This window comes from Prionailurus bengalensis, chromosome X (assembly GCF_016509475.1).
Source record: "Prionailurus bengalensis isolate Pbe53 chromosome X, Fcat_Pben_1.1_paternal_pri, whole genome shotgun sequence".
Classification (NCBI taxonomy): Eukaryota; Metazoa; Chordata; class Mammalia; order Carnivora; family Felidae; genus Prionailurus; species Prionailurus bengalensis.
The window spans coordinates 126,875,751-126,896,790 of record NC_057361.1 but is presented as its reverse complement, the minus strand read 5'-3'; the positions used below and the strand labels follow the sequence as shown (position 1 = coordinate 126,896,790).

The 21,040-nt window shown below is 59.6% G+C and overlaps 1 protein-coding gene across 4 annotated transcripts in view; it reads right to left on the bottom strand.

Annotated features, from left to right (window-relative positions):
- The window catches only part of ATP2B3 (ATPase plasma membrane Ca2+ transporting 3), a 62,185-nt gene that overhangs the window by 8,922 nt on the left and 32,223 nt on the right, over nucleotides 1–21,040 (bottom strand). The window contains exons 12-21 of one of the 4 annotated variants that reach the window (XM_043570066.1): nucleotides 19,300–19,534; nucleotides 16,960–17,139; nucleotides 16,736–16,823; nucleotides 15,979–16,085; nucleotides 14,674–14,865; nucleotides 13,032–13,245; nucleotides 11,627–11,838; nucleotides 10,490–10,597; nucleotides 9,061–9,243; nucleotides 4,391–4,504 (exon numbers count right to left, since the gene is read on the bottom strand). In XM_043570066.1, coding sequence (XP_043426001.1) covers nucleotides 4,391–4,504; nucleotides 9,061–9,243; nucleotides 10,490–10,597; nucleotides 11,627–11,838; nucleotides 13,032–13,245; nucleotides 14,674–14,865; nucleotides 15,979–16,085; nucleotides 16,736–16,823; nucleotides 16,960–17,139; nucleotides 19,300–19,534 — 1,633 coding nt within the window. Of the gene's footprint in view, nucleotides 1–4,350; nucleotides 4,505–9,060; nucleotides 9,244–10,489; nucleotides 10,598–11,626; nucleotides 11,839–13,031; nucleotides 13,246–14,673; nucleotides 14,866–15,978; nucleotides 16,086–16,735; nucleotides 16,824–16,959; nucleotides 17,140–19,299; nucleotides 19,535–21,040 lie in introns of all 4 variants that reach the window. The other 3 variants (XM_043570068.1, XM_043570070.1, XM_043570069.1) reach the window with 3 other exon arrangements.

Genomic DNA, 21,040 nt, shown 5'->3' with positions numbered 1-21,040 from the left:
TCGCGAAGGTCACCTCCCATCCTGTGTGCGTGTGTCTGTGCCCAGGACTGGGAGAGTCCAGACTCATGCTGCCGATGTCAACAAGCCGTGGCACTGAGGGGACCCGGGTACGGTGGGTCCCCGGCCTTTCGGGGGGTGGGCCTTGCCTCTCATCCTGGCCATGGCCAGGTGCAGGGCCTCAAAGAAGTCTCTTGAGCTCCCTGGGCCCTAGCCCCCAGCCCTGGGAGTCGGCCTGGAAGTGCCCACTGGGGAGGGCCTAGGAGCAGGGGTCCTGGGGTCTGCCTTGGGCTGCGAGCTGGCTGGTACTGTATGAATTGCCTGGAAGGTCCTTCCCTGGGGTGGGGCCCATGCTTGCAGGAAGGGCTCGTGCAGGACAGGGTGATACCAGTCCTAGTGTGGAAACAACACTGTCAAATAGCTGAGAAGAAATGCCAGTACACTGTCCCCAGAAACCCAAGGGGAGAGAGAGACTTGGCTTGAAATGGACGGACTGCCTGAGAAAGGAACAAACTCCAGCAGACGAAGCTGTGCTCGCTTTGTGGGGCTCCTTCCTCTATGGGCCTGGCTCGATTCCTCAGGCCCCAGAAGGGCATGTGCAAGGAAATCGTGGGGGCTTACCCAGCATCAGCATTGCCAAGTTGGATGCAAGGCTTTCAAGTTGCAAAGGCAATTAAAATAAAGCAACTGCTATGATCTCTTTCAGGCTAGGTTCATCCGAACTAAAGAGCCCTGAGGGAGCTCTTCAAGGCCACATGTGACCAAACTCACTGCCCGCCTCTGCGCCTTCCGCCCGGCTGGGTCAGGAGCCGTATCATGAAGCACTGTAGCAATAAACGTTCGAGTATAGAGACCCAGTGCTGCTGCAGGGGACAGGCTTTGGAAAGTGTGGCTGGGGAGGTGGGGGGGGGGGGTGGCTAGGGTGTGTCCGTGTCTCCGCTCACACCTGGAGGCAGCCGTCTGGCACCCGGCTTGCTGCTGGGTAGTAAACATGGGTGAACCCTATATACCATCTGGGGCCGTGGCTTGGACCCTCACACGCAGCCAGGGTGTGACACCGAGCCTCTGGCATTAGTGTGTGAGCGGGGAGGAGCTGGGGTGACCGGCATCCCAGCAGGGGATAGGATTTCCCTCCCGGCTGGTTTCCTTAAGACCTAAAGCGGTTATTAACGGATGCGCTTTCTGGAGCCACTCACGGGGGCTGGCCTCCAGCCCACGGCTGAGGTCCCGTGAAATGAGGTGGACGCCATGGAGGGCAGATGCCACACCCCAGGTTGAGAATGAGCATCGTGTGTGGCTCAGGGAGGGCGGCTGGGTGCAGGAAGCCTGGGGGGGTGGGGTCAGAGGTCGGCTAGAAGGTTGAGGGGGTGAGGCTGTGGGTGTGCTGAACTCCGAGGGTCTCTGCGTCTCTAACTCTCCCTGGTCACCCCTCTAGGGGCTCTCCTTTCCCTCTGGCCCCGGGGACATTCTCTGGCCGCCGCTGGCCTGGGTGCCATGTGCTGGGACCCGTGTCGGTGAGCGCCGTCACCGATCACTGTGGCCCTCGGGCTCTTTGTACACAACCCGCACTGGGCCTTCTAAGGCCCGGAGGGCCTCAGGTTCTCAGTGGAAGTGCTGTCAGACCAGAGGCCTTGCTCCAGCATGTGGAATAAGGGCCAGGCTGGCCGGGCGGTGGGTGATAGGAGATGTCCCATCGGAGCTGGGGTTCTGCTCAGGAAAACCCTGTAGCCTGCGGCCACAGCACCTTCTACAATGCTCGGCTAGGAGCTCTGCTGTGGTCTATGCCTCGCCTTCCTTCCGGTGAGTTCCAAGAGAGGGTGGGGACCTGCGTCTAGTCACTTTTCTCGCCGCCGCCACCACCGGGCCTTTCCCTGGTTTGCACAATGAGGGTGCTGGGATTAATGGTTTCTCTAGGCCCTCAGAGAGTTCCAAACCAATCTGCCACGCAGTGGTGATGGCAGGAGGTGGTGTTGGTTGGTGGCTTCCAGAGGCAGGCATGTTCCCTGGTGTTGCCTGGTCCTCCAACCAGCATCTTCCTCCACAGTGGGGTCCTTTCTGAGGTGCTGCTGCTCAACTGGGATGGGCTGGGACATTGGGATCCCCTTGCTATCACACCAGCACCCTCCTCAGACAGGCACTAGTTAGATGCCCCTGGAGTAGCTCAGGACCAGGGGGAGGGGTGGTGTCTTTCGCACTGTTCTTACCAGGCACTGCTGGGCTCCCAGAGGTGGGAAGACGGGGGTGACAGATGGCTGCAGAAGAAAGGAAGGTGCTAGGAAGAGGAGAGAAAGAGGCTCCCACCAGGGAGGAAGCCCAAGGAATCCAGAGGGAGCCAAGAGACAGCAGGCCTCGCCAGGATCCTGGAGGGGAGGCCCAGGCTGGCCCTGGAGCAGAACAAGGCCAGAGGTGTGGAGAAGGCCCGAGGGGCATGAGGAGTGGGGGCTGTGTCGGCTGCCTCCCCTGCCTCAAGTCAACAGACAGATGGACGGACAGACAGACAGAGAGGAAGTACAGACAGAGATGGCAAAGAAACACGTGGAAAAAAGTCACGGGTGAGGGAGGGACAGGGGCACGTCAGTATGTGCCCCTTCGGCAGACCACGCCCCCTCTTGTCCCTTCATTTCCAGGAAGAACGTGCGCTGTCCTAGCCTTGCCCTAGCTGGTGCGCCCCGGGGAGGCTGAGTACCGTTTCTGTCCTCGGTTGACTGGAGGTAGCTGAGCCCCGTGCAGACTTGTCTGGGTGGACTGGTAGTGAGACCCTTCTGGGACAAGGCTGGAGCTTTCCAGCCTGTCTGTGATGTCTGTTGGCCAATGTCTGTGGCCCGGGTGGGGGGCCCAGTGAGTGTGCAAGGGAGCCGGAGGTGTGTGTGGCCTGTGGTTTGGGGGTGGGGTGTGTGCGTGCACGCACATGTACGTGCTGTTTCCGAAGGGGACCACGTGGTCCAGCGGGGTCTGGTGCGGCCCACATCCCTTCCTTAAAGGGAAGAGTGGCCTGAAACGACAGTTTGAGCAAGAGGAGGGATGCCCCCCCACTGGGGACCTCTCACCAGTTCCTAAAAAAAAAAAAAAAAAAAGCAAAGAAAATGCAAAAAGAAAAAAAGAGAAAAGACAAGACAAAAGGCAAAAGGCAAAGAGAAGAAATCAAGCAAAAAGAAAAATGCCAGAGTCTGGTGAGGGAAAAAGGCACGGTTAACAGCTCCCGTCTGTGGGGAAGTGATGTGTTCACGGAGGTGAGAGTTGCCGGGTTTCACTGGAAGGAAAGGAAAGAGGTAGCATCGAACCATCCCAGCAGGGGCTCTGGGCCCATACTTGAAAGTTTACTGCTTGGTTTTTGAGATGAGTCTGTTACAAAAGCAGGTGGCCGTGGCCTGGAGCAGGGACGTTCCCTGCATTCTCTCTCATTAGGGAAACCATGGGGTGGTGGGTTCTAAGAGCTTTCCCTTCGTCTTTGTAAAAAGATACCAGCAAACACGGAAGTTTCTATCTCTTTACGACAGCCCCTGGGTTCTCTTGAAAACGTGACTAGCATGGTGGGAACGTTTCACTGGAACATGTAGGAAGGAATCTACCTGTCCCGGCCTCTTGGAGGAAGGAGGAGAGAGAATGTGGACCAGACCACGTTAAGACCTTCCAATCCTGACGCCTGTTTGGAAAGAGCAAAGGTGCCTTGGGAACAAAAGGGACACGTGGCAGAGTGCGGGCTGGGGGTGTGAGGATGACTCCTGTTTGAGGAACCCCTCAGACACCTCGCATACGGGAAGCTCAGGGCCAAGGCCTACAGGGCAGGTAGCACCCGAGCAGAAGCAGTCGGCCACCACTGAGCCCACCTGGGGACACGTGACAGCGGCCTCCCGAAGCCCACCTCAGGTGCACTGCCTTTGGAAACCACCTCCAGGAGAGTTCTGGAAGCTGTCAGTTTAGTCCCAAGTAGGTGGGCCGGATTATTCTGTTGCGAACGATGCCGGAAAGGCACTCGCCTCCCCCTGCGGCCCTGCGAGGCGGTCCCGAGCCTCCCTTTGGCGGCCCCGCAGAACACCGACCAAGGCCCCATCCTGCCACCGGACGCCACCCGAAGCGGCCCAAGTTCGTGAAGAACCATTGGCAGATGCAGACAAGTTCAAGAAAAGCAAACCAACGACAGGAGGAACGAACAGCGAACAACCAAACAGGGCAAAGAACAGAAGGTCCGGCAGGGCCATGGATTCAGTACATTTCATAAGAGGATATGGCTTTGGAGACACACACCGTCTGGGCGGAAAGGACTGGACGGGGAAAAAAGAGAAGGAAGAGTTGGGGAGGCTTTTGCTCCCCCAGAGATGCCATTTATGAGAGAAAAGGGGACTCAAGACTCACTCCCAGCGGCACTGGTGGGATTGGCAGCAGAGAGAATTACGTGAGTAGGGGTAGAAAGATTGGTTACGTCATGGAGCTGGCTGAGGACTGAAGACCGCCGGCGCACAGCACCCTGAAATGAACCGCTTCTCTTGAAGGTACTCACTACCTCCATCTGTGGGAGAGAAAATGAGATAAAGTTTGGCTTGCACTGCGGTCCCGGCTACCGCACGGGGGTGGGGTTGGGTGAGGGCAGGGGCCACACTGGGTACACGAAATGGTGACAGGAGGCGGCATCTAGGCCGCCCCGCCCCCTTGGAGCTGACAGCGCTTCGGACGGGGCCGTGGTCACGTGGGCCAGCCTCCGTGTCCTCCACCGAGAGAGGGTTTGCTGAGCAAATGATTAGCACTCAGAAGACCGGGAGGGCAGGGGGGGGGCGCGCGCAGCAAGCCTTGGCAGAAAGAGCCACTCGCAGTCACCAGCCGCTCTTTGCGAGCCACTTGTCAACAAATACCTGGGTCTGGCAGTCCTTTGAGATCCCAGATCACTGGTTCTCCACCCCCTTTTCTGCCCCGATATACCTGAGGGGTAGGACTCGCTCCACTCCCCGCTCCCGTTAGGACAAGGCTCCCTGTGGCAGTGCTCGTGGTTGGTGCCGGGACGGGGCCTTCCCCGAATGCCCTTTGTTTACGTTGCTCTAAGCAACAGACGCCTACTGCTTCTCTGCCCTGCCCTGCCCTGCCCTGCCCGGAGGCTCAATCTCTTCAGAGTGATGGAGGCGGGCGCCCCTGGGGGAGCCTCCGTGAAAGGAAAGGATTTAAAATGCAGAAGCACTTGCTTTCTTTTATCAGACTCCTTTCTACACAGCCACTGGCCCGGCAGGAGGGAGAGCAAAGAGACTGGAGTGTCCCGGGAGCAGAGATGGCTTTTATTTGCAGCCCCCTCCCCCTTAGGCTTCTTAGGGGTCAAAAGGGATGTGGGTCTATGGGAAATGACAACCATGGGGTGAACTCACTAGGAGTCCTAGTGTCTTCTGACTTCCCGACCCCCATCTCTGACTGGCTAGCGGGCCTGGGGGTGACTCAGACCTGAGACCTGTGACTGAGCGGCCACAGTGAATGTTTCCCCATCCGGAGACCGTGTGCCTACGTTCTGGGAGGGCAAGCCAACGTGGCACACCTTTGGTTGCCCCTTTGGGAATGCCTTCCGGGGGTGGGGGTGGGGTGGGGAGATGGGTGTGTGTGCAGATCTTTAGCCTTAGAAGGTGGATCTGATTTCTGGAAAGTCCCATACAGTTCACTGGATGACGTGAGCGGCAAAGCAAATGTGTAGTCCTGGAGCCTGGAGCCCACTGGCTGCCTACTCGGGGCCCAGAGCAGGAGGCCCTGTGCCACACCCAAGCCCTGCGGTGGCTTTGTGGTGGCCCCTAGGCTCGGCAGGGAGTCTGACACGGGGCCAGGCTTCTGGGAAGAAGGCAGCTTGAGTGCTCGCACATGAAGATGTGCATCATTTCAAGCCCTACACGCGCGGTGGAAAAAGACTTTTGTCCCATACTCTGCCCCCGAGCTCCCTCCTCCCCCATGCCCCCCGCCCCCAACACACCCCGCTCGTGAGCAGGGCGACCTCACTGCCAGGGCTGAGACCCGTGCGTAACGCACACTGAGTGGCCACAGGGGGCTGGCACAGTGTGTCTAGTGTGCCCCGATGACCTGAAGGAAGATGGCCCGTGATGTGATGCACTCTTAACTGCAGCCAGGGCGATGAGGCAAGGAAAAGAAGTCTTTTCTGCCTCTGATTGGACCCCTCTCCTCACGGTGTCCGGATGGGATGACGGTGTCAATCAAAATACCTCACAATTGCCCCCCCCGCCCCCCAAAACCCAGTTGCTGCTGAAGCTTCTCGTTGGTTTATAATGGAATGTGAAATGGACCACGTCGTGAGTGCTTCGAGAAGCTCCGTGTTCTGGGTTTCAAGGACTCTTTTTGATGCCGGAATGACCCCCCTGTCTGGTGCAGTAATATGTTAGTATGGAATGGCGGTGAGAGCAGGTAGCAGGTTACAAAATGCCTTCACTTAGCAAAGCTGTGCTGGCCCCCAAACCCTGCAGCTCCGGTGTTTGCAAAATCCAGAAATCTAGGCATGTCTCCCTTGGCTGGGGGCACCTACACGCTGGGGTGCTTTATGTCTGTCCTTCAAGCAGGTATTTTGAATCAAAAAGAACAGATGCTCTTAAAAAGTTAGCTCAAGTAGCGGATTGGCTTAGCATTCTTGAGGAGGGTGGTGAATCGGATGTGACAAAGGGACGATCCTGTGGAGCAGTGAGGGGCTCTCTGGAAAGGACACGGAATATGCTAGGGGATGGGGGAGGGACGCTGTCACTGGGTGACCTTGGGCAAGTCCCTTCTCTCTGGGCGCCCCCCCCCCCCACATTGCATCATGTTTGAAGTAGGGACCTGACTGGCCAGTGTCTACTTGGGCAGTGACTCCCAGGCTCTGACTGAGGAGACCCACCCGACCGGCCAGGAAGCGGTGGCAGGACTCAGAGCCCACAGGCGCACGGAAGGCACAGACACACACCAGTCGGGCACCACTGAGCCCCCCCCCCCCACCGCCCCCCGCCATGCTTCAGACTGGGCAGGGGCTGTCCCAGCTGCCAGAAGAACGGCCACCACCTCGGGCTCACGGGTGTCAGGCTCCAGGCTCCGCAGCGCACCTGGGGCCTAAGACATTCTTGCCTGGCTGCGCTGGCTTAGGGGCTTGGGGCGCAAAGGGGAATGAGCCACAGACCTGGACTCCTGCTTCTCCACTGGAGAAGCCCCTTGCATCCCTGGGGAGCTCCTTAAACCGGACTTATTTGGGGCCACCTCACCCAGCCCTACGATATCCCAAGCCCTGGGGGCAGCCCAGGAGTCTGCAGCTTTGGAAAGTTCCCTGGGGCATTCTGCTCCTCACTGATTCCAGTGCCCTGGACACGCGAGGGCCTACGGGGGTGGGAGAGAGTGGTGGTCTCTGGGCTGCTGCCGGATGAGGGGGGCCCCCGAGGGAACACAGCGGCAGCTGGGGAGGCCTGGGGCCCAGATCGTGGCCGGCATGGAGGCACAGCGAATGCACATCTGGAAAAGCAGCAGGGGTTACAAGGGACACAGGGTGTGTGGGGTGATGCCAAGAGGCAGGGGCCTGAAGGCCATGGTCAGGACTCTGGACTTGACCCTTAAGACCAGAAGAGAGGCTACACTGGCCACGGCGGGGCAGGGGGCAAGCTAGCTGAATGAAGGTGGGAGCAGCAGGCAGGAGGCTGAGAGCTTGTGGCTGGAGCTGAGGCTGGGGACTGCGGAAGAAAGAAGTAGGGGGCCCTGAGGCTGAGCCCCGGGAGACTTCTGGGGACCGTATGGGAATAGCAGGCAAGCTGTGTGTATGGGGAGCCTCAGGCCGGGGGCAGGGTAGGCACCGGCTGCCGAGGGCGCTTTGGGTGGGGTGCGTGAAAGATTCCTTGGGATGAGCTTGTGGTGATGTGTGACAGGCTGGAGGCAGACACAGGGCAGAGGTGTGGTCTGAAGCCATTCCCCAGGCCCAGGGGCCCGCGGCAGGAGTGCGGGGCCGGGCAGGGCTACGTGTAGGGTAGTGGCCTTCCCGTTGGTGGGACCCCCAGGAGGAGAAGCAGGGGGGCTGGGGGTCCTGGACAGCACATGGAGAGAAAGGTCAGAGGCGGGGCTTTGGGAAGCACGGGAAGGGCAGAGAGTGACAGGTGTCACTGGGGGCTAGGGAGGCAGCAGGGAGACTACTCCGGGCAGATACTGGTGACTAGGCCGGGAGGATGGGGGGCAGGGGTGGCTGGACTGGGGACGTGCTTTCGAGGGGGCGGACCTGAATGGATGGGCCATGCTGCTGCGCCAGCTGTGCGGGGAGACAGGAAGAGCGTCTGGGAGCTGAGGGGCTGAAAGGAGGTTGGTTCAGGGACCGTGGTCTTGGCCAAGCCCACCGTGGACATCTTGGCTCAAGGTGTGGCATTCAGAGGCTACAGCTGAGGGCTTGACGCGGGACGGAGGGACAGCCCGGTTCCGGGCCCTGTAGGTCACACAGACCTTGGTGAGAACTGCGTCTGGGACCCTGCGGGCAGAGGCCAGGCTGCGATGCGATCACGAGTGTGAGGAAAGGATGCGGAGAGACAGAGTACAGAACATTCTGGCAAGAAGGCTAGCTGGCAAGGGTTGGGGCAAAGAGCATGGGGCTGCTCTGGCAGACGGGTCTCCTGAAGCCTTCGAAAGTGCCCATGGCTGAGTGGTCATTGTGACTATGTGACTTAGGGATGGAGATGAAGAGAAAGAAGCAACTCCGGGGCCAGAATCAGCTTCCATAGGGCCGCGATATAACCCAGTGCACGGTGAGCTCACCAAAGGCTGTTTGTAACGGGCATCTGTCTCCTCCCAACAACGTCACCTCCCTGTCACCAGGCTGCTTCCGGCAAATGAGGCAAGGCCCAGCGGCCGTGCAGACAGCGGGTGGCCTGCGCCCCCTCCACCCGACCCCAAGAGACAGCCGCTGATCACAACACACGTCTTTAGCTGACACCGGCACCCAGCGCGGGGGAGAGCCGCCTGGGCTCTGACGGAAGCGTCAGAGGTGGGCCGTGTCTGCAGCACCGCAGCCAGCAGGCACATCCGGGGATGGCCCTTGCTCGCCACCCTCTCAAGGCGGGATAGCCAGAGAAGCCAAGCGGCATGGCAGCTTACCTGCGTCTGAATCCGATTGAGGCCCCGGAACCAGAGGATCTGGCCTCTGCGGAGCTCCCGCTCGGCATGGTCGATCTCTTCCTCCCCCTCGGCCAGCTCCTCGTCGGTCATCTCATCCTTTCCCGGCCCGTGCCCTGCTTCCTTCAGGCACTTGAGCTGGCTGGTGGGGATGGTGGCGATGACCTGGGGGGCCAGAGGCGAGGGGTAGCAGGCGCAGGTGGCTGTCAGAGCACAGCTGGTCCTTTTGGGGTAGGAGCTCTGCTGGGGCTGGGGAGGGACCCACACCTCCCGCCTCCCTCTGACAGCTAGTGCGTATGCCCCTTGCACTCCAGCATCATGCACCACTGTTTCCTAAACACCCGTTCTCTGTGGGCAGACTGGGGGATGGGACGTCCTTTTCTGGTCCCCGAGGCTGCATGACCAGGAGCGGTCCCCGGGGAGCAGGGCGCGGGAGCTGTTGGGGCCAAGGAGCGTTTTCCAGCGAGGGGAGGTCTGGCCTTGGTGCCCCCCCCCCCGCCCCGCTCCTGAGAGGGGACTGCTAGGCCCCTGGCACATCCTGCCTGACGAGGCGGTCTCAGTTTCCCCGAGGGCCCTGCCGGGCCATCTGCACTGACAGTGTGATTCCTGGTGCGGCCCCGGCTTCACGTCTGGGGGGCAGAGACTGAGGATCTGAGGTCAGCCACGCGGGAGCCCCGGGCCCACAGGACCGACCCCCACTGAAGTCCCCGGTGCTCAGGGAAGCTTCCGTGGAAGCTCACTCCCGGTCTCTCTTGGACCCTGCCCTACATATGCTTGATCTTGGACTTCCAGTTTCCTGAGATGTGACTAAGACGCAGGGCAAAGTGGGTCCTGCACCAATATTCTAGAACTGCAGAGCAATGCTTTCTGAAGCCTCTTGCGTGCCTGTGGCATGGGCTGCTTCTTCCTCACGTCATCATTGGGTGCCGGAAGCCTCCCTCTGTGCATGCCTTTAACCATCAAGGGCTACAGGTGTCTGACTTTCACGTTCTAGCATCTCAAAATATTTCTTCATTTTCCTTGACACTTTCTGCCCCTTGGAGGATTTAGCACGGTGTGGTCTAGCTTCACATCCGTGAGCGTTTTCCATGCCGCCCAGTTTTAGGGAACGATTTTGGGTTTCTATCATGGAAAGGGGAGTGCTGGGTGATTTTTGCCGGGGCTTTGTGACATCCCAGACGTGGCCCTTTGCCCTCTCTCTGCTGACAACTGTCGCCTGTGGCTGTGTACCTGAGCCGTGGCCTGGCCCGGGCCTGAGCCCTGCTGTGCTGCCCACCCTGAGCACACCGAACGCTTTCCTAAGCATGGGCTCTGAGGTGCCATGGCCTCCCCCACCCCCGCCCGGCATTGTGTCCATCCCTGGAAACAGGGAAGGGTCGGGGCTAGGAAAGGTGACGAGGCAGACACTCACCTGTCCCCAGACCAGCTCCCCAATGCCAACGAACAGGCACCAGAGCCACTGCTCCGTGGACAGGGGGCAGCAGCTGAAGGGCTTTCCGCCGAACTGGACGATGACAATCTACAGGGGTGGGATGGGAGGGAGGCAGGTCAGAGATGGGCCATTGGGTCCTCCCGGCAGATGGGGCTCTGGCCGTGGCTCAGCAGATGAGCCACATCTCCCGCTTCTGTAAACTTGATGCTTTACCGTGTGCCCTGCACGCCCGTGCTGGACACGCCTCATCCCGGGTGCCCCAGTGACATGCCCAGCCAACCTTGCCTGGGACTCCTGCTGCCTCACTGCCCCTTCCTAGGGAAGAACCCTCCTCCTGGGGGTGAGCTGTTTAAATACAGACCAAGCAATCCCGAGCCCAGGCCACCACCGCCTCCGATACCGTGCTGTCCTTTCTGCCCTAATTCCCCAGGCCAGGGCGCACACAAGCAGAGACGGCGCTACGCCCCCCTGAACCCTGAAATTATTCATAGTCATGAGTCCTCGGCCTGATCGCCTCACCCCAGTTTCTCCCCCAGAAACCACAGTAAAGGCTCCCCCTCTCCCTCTGTCTCCGACCGACCCAGGTGCTTCCCCAGGTGGACCCCTCATGGCGTGGCAGGCCCCCTCCTTTGATCCCTGTGAGGAGCAAACGATCCTGGCCTGTTGTCCTCACTATACGTCACACTTTCTATGAATACACCCTACTTTTAAAGGCTCAGACTCCCAAAGAGTTGACTGACCAGCCTGTCCACAGCATGGTGGCAGGCAGAGGCCGATGGTCAGCACTGGGGACAGAAAGTATCCCAAGGGAACCTTCTAGAGTTATGATAGTCCCCCGGCAAGGAATCTAGCGCTGGAAATGGGAGTGGAAGACGCAGAGGGAACTATGAGGAGGCTCGTTCTGAGGAAGGCCCTGGAAGGCTCTCTGGAAGCCAGCAGGGGAGTGCAGAGGGCTTGGGGTCACAAGGCATGCCGGTGGGGCCTGGGACAGCGGGAGGGGCGGAACTGGTTCTGGTTCTGTAAACGGGGATGGGGAGGCCGGTAGTGGGCATGGTCCCCTGCTCCTCGTCTGGTGCCAGTATACGGTCGCCCCCGCCCCCCCAACACCCCGCCTACCTGAATTGCAAAGGTGCCCAGGACGATGGTACAGAAGATGGGGTTGCTGAAGATGCCGTGGAAGACGTTTCGTTCGCCGTGAATCTTGCGGGCGTTGATCTCGTTGAAAAGCTGCATCATGACGAAGGTGTTGAAGATGATGGTGTAGTGCTCTGACGGTGGAGAGTGCAGGGGTGCGTTCCTCCCGCTGTCGATGTCGAAGAAGAGCTCCCCTGCACGTGAGGGGGCACGTGAGGGGGCACGTGAGGGGGGCGGAGCCCTGGGTGGAGGCAGCTCCCGGCCAGTGTCGCCTGAGGAGCGCCAGGGGGTCTGCGGCAGGGCCACAGGCAGCCCCACCCTGTGGTGACAGGGACCCGGAGGGAAAGTAACGGGTCTCTCCCCACAACACGCGCTCACCCCTGGAGCAGAGGTCTGTCGCAGAAACCCCGGAAGAAGACACCGTGTGCCTGCCGGGTTGAGTGGGGCTGGGCACAGGGTGGGCCAGCCCTCCTCCGCCCTGTCCCTAAGACCGGGCGGCCAGGTGTAGACCATCAGGCAGGCCATGAGAGAGAGGCTTCTGCTCCCGAGATATCAGAGAAAGGCCCCCCGAGAGGATCCCCAGTAGTGACATTGTGATCCCCACACACCGTCCCTCCTGCCCCTCAGCAAATACTGTCCTGCAAACTGAGCTTCCAATCTGCTCCCGGGAACGCGCCTGCGCCCTCAAGGCCAGGGTTGGTGACATAACGGAGAGACGCCACAAGCAGACAAAGCAACAAACCCACCCCAAGGCAACTGCTGGACAGAGCCAGAGCCCAGCCGGCCCTGGATACCCAACTCACAGCGCCTCTTTCTCTCGTGCCCCCTTCTTCTGGCTTCCTGACAGTTACTCCTCTCTGCTCCTCCTCCTCTCCCTCCACCCCTCCTTCCTCCTCCTCCTCCTCCTCCTCCTCCTCTTTCTCTTCCTTCCTCTTCCCTTTCCTTCCTCCTTCTCTCCCCCTTCGCCCTCCTTTCCTCTGCCCCTCAGGCCTCTTCTCTGTCTTCCACTCTCTGCCTCACCTCGACTGCTTCTCCCTCTCCTATCTCTCCTATCCCCTCCCTCTCCCTCCACCTGTCTTTCCTGGTCCCTCTCTTCCCACTGTCTGTGGCACAGTGCTCTGCTCGCCATGCCCTGGAGAAATGGCCATAGGGTGAGTGGATGGATGGGGGTGATCTGGGTCTCGGTGAAGGACAGCAGTTTCTCAGAGGCACAGGGGCCTATGACACCTGCACAGGGCACGCACACAGAGAGACAGCGGGGAGGTGAGCATGCAGGGGCCCGTGCTGGAAATTTGGTTCATGGGTGCTCATCTGTCCCTTCCACTGGCAAACAGGGCCCGAACCTGTGCGGCCAGTGGCAGGGCAGTGTGACCCGGGGCCAACCTACCAACGAACAGCAGTGTGAAGATGATGGTGAGCTGGTAGACCGCGTGGCCCAGGATGTTCTTCATCATGGTGCGGGAGATCAGGGGCTTGTCCCGGCCGTATGGTTTCCGTAGCAGCAGTGACTCAGTGGGTGGCTCTGTCGCCAGGGCCAGAGAGGCAAATGTGTCCATGATCAAATTCACCCACAACATCTGCACAGCTTTGAGAGGAGAGTCCTGTCGAGAGGAGGCAGTCACCCTAACATGGGGCCAGAAAGCCCAGTGGCCCACCACTCCAGTGGGAAGAAACTCAGCCTGGGGGCAACGTCACAGGGATTCGTTCTAGTGAAACGCGGCAGATCTGACCTTCCCATCAAAATCTAACATCTCCATCCCTGTGGGAAGGTTAGCAGTGGGTTTTCACTGGGCTTTCGGATTTCCTGCTCTGAAAATGCTGCCAGCCTCCCTTCTCTCACCTGGTGGCAGTGACCTAGAAGGTGTGGTCCAAATTGTCAGCAGGAGATTGACAACCTGTGTGTTATTCCAGACCGTGAAAGTGCTCGACTGGTGGGTACTCTCCTGACCTCCCAGAACTGACAGATCCATAGAGACAGAAAGCAGATGGGTGGGTGTCAGGAGCTGGGGGCACGGTGAGGGGGCAATGACTGCTTAGTGGGCACACAGGTGACAAGAAGGTTGTAGAATGAGTTAGAGGTGGTGGTTGGACAACATTGTTAATGCACCAAAGGCCACTGAATTGTGCACTTTCAAATGGTTACTGTGGTGCAGTTTATGTTATGTGGATTTTATCTCAATTAAAAAACCTTTCAAAGGGAGACAAGTTCTGGACACTCACTACTGGGGAGAACGAGACTATTGGAAGGGGGAAGAGGCTCCTGCGAAGGTTAAATATAGAGTTCCCATCTCAGCCCCCACTTCCAGTCCTAGATCCACACCTAAGAGAAATGAAGACGTAGGTCCACACACAGACTCGTACAGGTGTGCTCACAGCAGCGTCAGTCACAATCACCAGAAGGTGGAAATGACCCCAATGCCCACTGACAGAGGAAGGGACAAACAAAATGTGCTCTCTCCATATGACAGAGCAATATTCTGCCATCAAAAGGAAGAAAGTACCGATACTGGCTATAACATGGATGGACTCTGGAAACATCATGCTGAATGAAAAGGTGCCAGACATGGAAGACCACATGTTATTTGATTCCCTTTATATGAAATGTCCAGAATAGGCAAGTCTGTAAGGACAGAGAGCAGATCCGTGGTTGCTGGGGAGTGGGGGAGGGGGTGGGGAGTGCCCGCTAATGGGCCCCGGGGTCTTCTCAGGGGCGATGAAAACGTTCAGAAACTAGACACAGGCAGTGGTCGTGCACACTGTGCGTGTACTGATTGCCACTGAACCGTGTACTCTCAAATGGTGAAGTTTTTGGTATGTGACTTTTATCTCAAAAAAAAAAAATCTGTGGCAAAGAACCCCCTGGCTCTTGCAACTCCTGGGATGGGGTTTCCGGGGCCTGCTCTCTGCACTGGGGTCCGGGTGCAGGAAGCAGGCCGGGCCTGGGAAACCAGCTGCCTCCTGCAGGCCCTGTGCCTTGTGGAAGGGAGAGCCCAGGGCCCTCCCTGGGCACAGCAGTCCCCAGTGCCCACCTGAGTAATGCAGGCCCCCGTGAAGGCCACGATCACGGCCACCACGTTGACTGTCAGCTGGAACTGCAGGAACTTGGAGATGCTGTCGTAGACGTTCCGGCCCCACATGACCGCCTTGACGATGCTGGTGAAGTTGTCATCGGTCAGGATGATGTCTGAGGCCTCCTTGGCCACATCAGTCCCCGCAATGCCCTGGGGGGCACACACACAGTGTCCACAGGCCCCTCTTCCCCAGCCCCCTTGACGACCCAGCCTACCCGGGCTTACTGTCTGGCTTCCCTTCCAAATGAGGCTCCCCGCCAGCTGCAGACAGATCTGGTTTCATCCAGTGCGACTTTGTACTAGGAGTGGGCAGGTTGTCTCATGGCCTGGTAAGGGCCTTTGCTCATAAACAGAGAGGGTGTTGCTACCATGGCCACCACCATGGCCTCACGTACGAGGCCCAGCTGCCACCACGTGACCACCAAGCGGTCTTCTGTCCGGTCTTAGCATGCCAGAGCGGCCTGCTGTATAAGGAGCTCCATGACTCCTGGGCGGGGATGCCTTCAGCAGAGCAGGGATGTGTCCTGCTGGCCCGTGGGGGTGTTTGCTGCTCACAGCCCCTGATGCAGGGACAGCTGCACACCCTGTCTGCCACCCTGAGGTCGGGCCCTGCGCAGCTCGGCTTGGCTCTCACAGTGCCCAGGGGCTGTGGCTCGGTGCCCTTCTCTGTCCGGGGCTCTGGGACGGACTGGCCCGTGCCCCTGGCGCCTGCCCACAGTGGGCTACCCTGAATGTGGCAGAGTGAAGGGGGCTCCTTCATGGCAGGTGGGGAAAGGGGCTCGCTCACTTTGTGCCTTCGGTGACCAAGCGCACGCAGCTCGCTGCAGAATGCCGGGGCTGGCCACCCGGGTGGCGGGGTCAGGGTTTTATAGAAATAATGAGCTCCATACAAGTAACCAGAGAGAAACACAGAGGAAAAGCTCATCTGGGGACTCCAGTGATCGCCCCTGGGGCCGAGTTTCGCTTAGACTGCACTGGGGGTGGCTGAGGCGGGCGTACAGGTGGCAGGCCCCATGTCCCCCACCCCTGAGGCCCCACTGTCACCTCGGGCATCTCCACGCCAAATGCCTTTAAACAACTCACACCTGTATCCCCTGACCAGATGAGCCCTTGGAGGTCCCAGGGGCCAGGACGCGAGAGACAGACTTCATCACTCTGCAACCTGCCTTAACGCTAGCCCGCACCTTTCTGCACGAAGCCAATGTCCTTGAGACACAAGGCCCCGCCTGATGTGGTGAGCCAGGCCGGCACTGGGCGGCTTACCATGGCAAAGCCGACATCTGCCTTTTTGAGGGCTGGCCCGTCATTGGTGCCGTCCCCGGTCACGGCCACCACCTGCCGCTGCTCGCCGGTGCTGCTGTCGATGATCCCTGGAATGCAGAGTGGGTCCTTGTCTGGGGGCTGTGGGGGCGGCTGGCTGACTCGGGAAACCCTTCGGGATCGCGACCGTGCCAACCACCCCCAATCCCCTGCCCTTTTGTCGCCTTCGGGGTCAAGTCCTTGTGCCTTGACCGGCAGCCCTGCTCCCCTCCTCCTGCCCTGGCCCATCCCCCAGTGAGATGACACAGGGTGGTGTGACTGGGTGGGAGGCAGGTGGTAAATTTGTCATCGGCCAACTATGAAGTGTCATCGGTCAAGCACTATGTGACTTGAAGAAATGTCTCCCCCTCCTGGGCCTTAGTTTCCCCATCTGTTACAATGAGAGGCCATTCTCTAGTGGTGTCTTCCATTCATGCTGCTAGCCAGGGAAGCAGAGTGAGCTCTGGTATGTCAGCCCTTCGAGGGCGTCTCCATCATTATCCCCATTTTCCTGAGGAGGAAACTGAAGTTTAGGGAGGGCCATGTCCAGCAGCAACACGTGTGCAGCCCGGGACCCCGCTTCCTAGGCAGGCCCTGGAGCTTGGCTTTGGGAGCCCCGGGGCAAGAGCACACGTGGGGACGATGGCCACACCCAGCCAGCATCATGGCACCTCAGGAAGGGGCATGGCAGGGGGCAGCAGGGGTGAGCGGGCTCCCTTACCTTTGACCAGAGTGTGCTTGTCGGTGGGAGACGATCGGGCGAGGACCCTCAGCTTGGGCCACACCTTGTCCAGACGCTCCTGTTCTATCTGGGAGGGGGAAGCACACAGACGCTGCAGAGCTTGGAGCGGGGTAGGGGGTACCGAGCAGAGGCGGGGGTGGGGGGGGGGGAGAAACAGCCAGAGCCCCGGACTGAGGTGGGAGGGCAGCAGAGCCAGGAACTACCTCGCCTTTCTCGTTGCGGATCCGCCGGTTGAACTCCTTTCCCTCCAGGCACAAGAAGTCCTCCCCGGGCTGGATGATGCCACACTTGGCCGCGATGGCCCGGGCCGTGTTGATGTTGTCCCCGGTCACCATGCGGACTGTGATGCCGGCACGCTGGCATTTGCGGATAGCTTCAGGAACCTGGAAGAGACAAAAGGCATGGGTGCAGCCACTGAGGCGAGACACATCCGCGTCTGGGCTGAGCCCTGCCCTCCATCCGGCTCCGCGGCACCTCTCCTTCGTTCCCTCAGCACGACCCCCACCCCCACCCCCTGACCCCAGGTGCCTCCTTCATTGCGCTGGGCCCCGGGACCGGCGACGACTCGGACCCAGGCCCCGACACAAGTAAAGCTGGGAGAAGCCACTGGAAGCTTTTATGCTGTCGAGGGGCACCACTGGAGTCTTGTCTGGAAAGGTGACCATAGAAATCACCAGCTCCGTCAATCTCATTTTCCTCTGCAAACTGGAGGTCCAGAGCGGCCGAGCCAGGATCGGCCCTGGTTACCAGGCTGGCTGGCAGGGTGGCTGTATCACTTAGCTCTGGAAGAATGACAAAGAGACCTCTGTCCCCAGCTACCCTGCCAGACGGCAAGGCCAAGGGCAGGCCTGTTGCTTTGGGGCCCCGACTCAGGGCAGGCTTCTGGCCATCAGCTGGCTTGTGGCCAAGCCCTGGACACTTCTCACTTGTCCCCCTCCCCCCCCACCCCCGCCGCCCACCGTTTTACAACATAGAACCAGAGGCATTTACAGCTCTAGGTTCTACATGATAAAGTATTTTCACTACTTGGAACCAGTAGACACGTGGCTGAGGTAGAAGGGTGGGGGCAGGCCGGTTATCGTGGAGTAGAAATGGTTGTGGCCAGGGTCCTGGGAGTCCAGGGACATTGCCCTCCTGGGTCTGTGAGATGTTCTGGCACCTGCCAGCCTAGGAGCAGCACTGAACACCAGCCGGGCGCCTTCGGCCTGGCAGGGGTGGGGGTGGAGCAGTGATCAGCTCCATTCAGAAGGGGGAGGCCATCAGGTCTATGCGAGCACAACGCAGCTTTATGATTCGGCTCTGCCGTGTAGACACAGGCCAATCATCCACGCCTCAGTTTCTCCCTGGCCTGATGAAGGGCAAGGCCCTGTGTCTCCGGGGGTGGCCCTGTCGCCCACAGCAGCATCTTCTCTCCCTGCTCTCCCAGGCTGCTGCTCCCCGTCCCCTCTGCTGCCATCCGCTTCCTCCCAGGCCAGCTTCCAGGTGTCCCCTTTCTGCACAGAGAGGCCCCGGTGTCCTCAGAATGCGGGGATACGCTGCTGCCGAGGGCCTGCGGTCGCTCTGTACACGTAGCGAGCATTGACTGTGGAATTGGCCGGTCTTAGGCGCCTGCTCCGGTATGTCAGTGAATACCTGTCTCCTGAAGAAAGGCCCAGAAGCCTGTCCTCCCTCGTCTCAGCAACGCGTGTGTTTTCAGGCTAATCAGCAGGATCAGGGTGGCCCTGCTTCTGACATGAGGTGGGTGCCACTGGAGAGGCCCTGGGAGGTGAGAGAGGGTCCCTCCCTGCCTCTGGCAACCCGCACCCCTGTGGCTTGCGCTCTTCCCTTGGGGCCTGCTCGCTCTCCCTGTCTCAAGGCTCTTCCGTCTTTATGGACCGGCAACCCTCCCCTTTGCTTCTTCGCTCTACAGCCTGTTCGGCTTCTGCCCAGTTTCTCTGTTCCCTTTTCACAAAAGCTCTTGGTAAAGCCGTCTACACATGCTGGCTCCTTGCCTGGCCCCTTCCTTCAAGTCTCTTTGCAGGCTCCTCCCACCTCCGTCCCAGCTGTCCACTCACCCTGCGACATCGCTCATATAAACATGCTTCTGGAATCTCTCTCCGGCCAGGACCTTCTGCTCTGAGTGCTCCACTCCTGCAGCTACCTGCCCACTTGAAATCTCTGCAGGGATGTCCCGAACATCACTTGGCCCCAACCAAACCCGTGACCGGGAACAGCCCCCTGCCCCCCAAACCTGCGTCCTGTCAGACTCCTGGTACCGTGCCCCAGTGCCACCTCCGAACCAGAGCCCTGGGAGTGGTGCCTGACTCTCCCTCTCCCTCGCCGCTCCCTCCAGCCTGTCAGTCCTGCTGGGGAGGTCTGACCTGGAGGACCCTGGGGCCCTGCCCTTGCCCACCTTTCCTAACCTTTCTGGGCTCCAGCAGGAAGTAGTGTGAGAGCAGCGAAGGCACCAGAAGGGGGCCATGCCGTGGAGGCCGTACGGGAACCAGGGCTGCCCCTCCACCCATCCAACGACCCGGGCCGCTCCCGGACCAGAGGGTGGCTACCTCGGGCCGCACGGGGTCCTCGATGCCCACGACGGCTATGCAGGTGAGGTCGCCCACGACCTCGTTCTCATTGTCCCAGTCGGGCTCCTGAGCTGCGGAAAAGTCCCGGTAGGCAATACATATGGTGCGGAGGCCATCGCAAGCCATGGGCTCAATGATCTTCTTCACCATGTCGTCCCGGTCCCGAGGGCGGAAGCCGCGCGGCTCCCCGTTGCTGTTTAAGATGTTGGTGCACCTGGGGCGGGGACAGAACAACAGCGTTGGTGCCAGTGAAGCGAGGGCAGCCGGAGCAACAGAGAGTCTCGGCAGGCGTCGGTGTGAGCCCCGCATTCAGCGCGGCAGACAGGCTTGTACAAGGAGGGAGGCGTTCTGCCTCCTGGGGCCTAACGGTGTACCCTCCCCAACCACTCACATCCTTCCCAGAACCTCACAATGTGGCTTTATTTGGAAATAGGGTTGTTGCAAAGTCACGGCGAGGTCATACTGGTTTAGAGTGGGCCCTTAATCCAATGACTGGTGTCCTTATCAAAAGAGAAGAGAACACATGGAGACACAGACGCACACAAGGACAAGGCACCGTGAAGACAGAGGTGATACGTGTACAAGCCAAGGAGCCCCAAAGACTGCTGGCCATGGCCAGAAGCTGGAAGAGACGAGGAAGGACCCTCGCTGGAAGCTTCGAAGGGAGCGTGGCCCTGCCCACACCTTGATTTTGGACTTCCGGTCTCCAGAACTGTGAGAAAACAGATTTCTGTGTTTTTAAGCCATCAGATTTATGGTCCTCCGTTCTGGAAGCCCCAGGAGCTGGAAACTCATAGGCTGGTGTAGGCGAGGAGACCCTAGAGTGCAGGGCTCACCCCAGCTCTTCGTGGACTCTCTGGGGTACACTGCTCTGGCAATGCCATGGAGTGTGGCCGTGACAAAGAAGCAGGATTCAGGTGTGCAAGAAGAAGGAGCAAAGGAACCGAGGTCCCCAGAGGCAGGCATGGCGGAGGGGCGAATGGGAGCCCTGGACAGACTGGTGAAGGAGGAAAGGAGGAGCTGGCAGGGACTCTCGCCCTTTTGTGGAGTCACTCATGTAACTCTCGCAACACTCCCAGGAGGTATTTCTGTTGTCTCCACGTAGGGGAAACTGAGGCTGTGCCGGGGAGTGAGTCGATGTCCACACGGCCAGCAAAGAGGAGAGCCAGGAGTGGAGCCCAGCGCCCAACTACAGGAATGGGGCTTCTAGCCACGGTACCTGCCAGAGGCTGAGGAAGCACAGAAAGAGAGCTGGGGCCTCCAAACCCGGCCGCCACACCTCCTGGGATGCGGTAGGACAGCTTCAGGGGGGAAGTGGCCTTTGCACCCGGGGAGTATGTGCCTGGGCAGAGACTTGGGGGAGAACATTTATGTCTTAGAAGGTGGCCTTGGAATAAGTGAGGAGCCAGGTGGGCAGGGCAGAGCAGCTGGGGGGCTTGGGGGGGCACTTGGAGGCGGAGCTCCATGCTCCCCGCCCCACTCAGTTTTTATAACAGCTGTATTGAGATATCATTCACACACCACACAACTTATCCATTTAAAATGTCCAATCCAGGGGCGCCTGGGTGGCTCAGTCGGTTGAGCGTCTGACTTCGGCTCAGGTCATGATCTAGCAGTTTGTGAGTTGGAGCCCTGCATCGGTTCTCTGCTGTCAGCATAGAGCCTGCTTGGGACGCTCGATCCCCCTCTCTTTCTGTCCCCGCCCCACGCATGCGTGCTC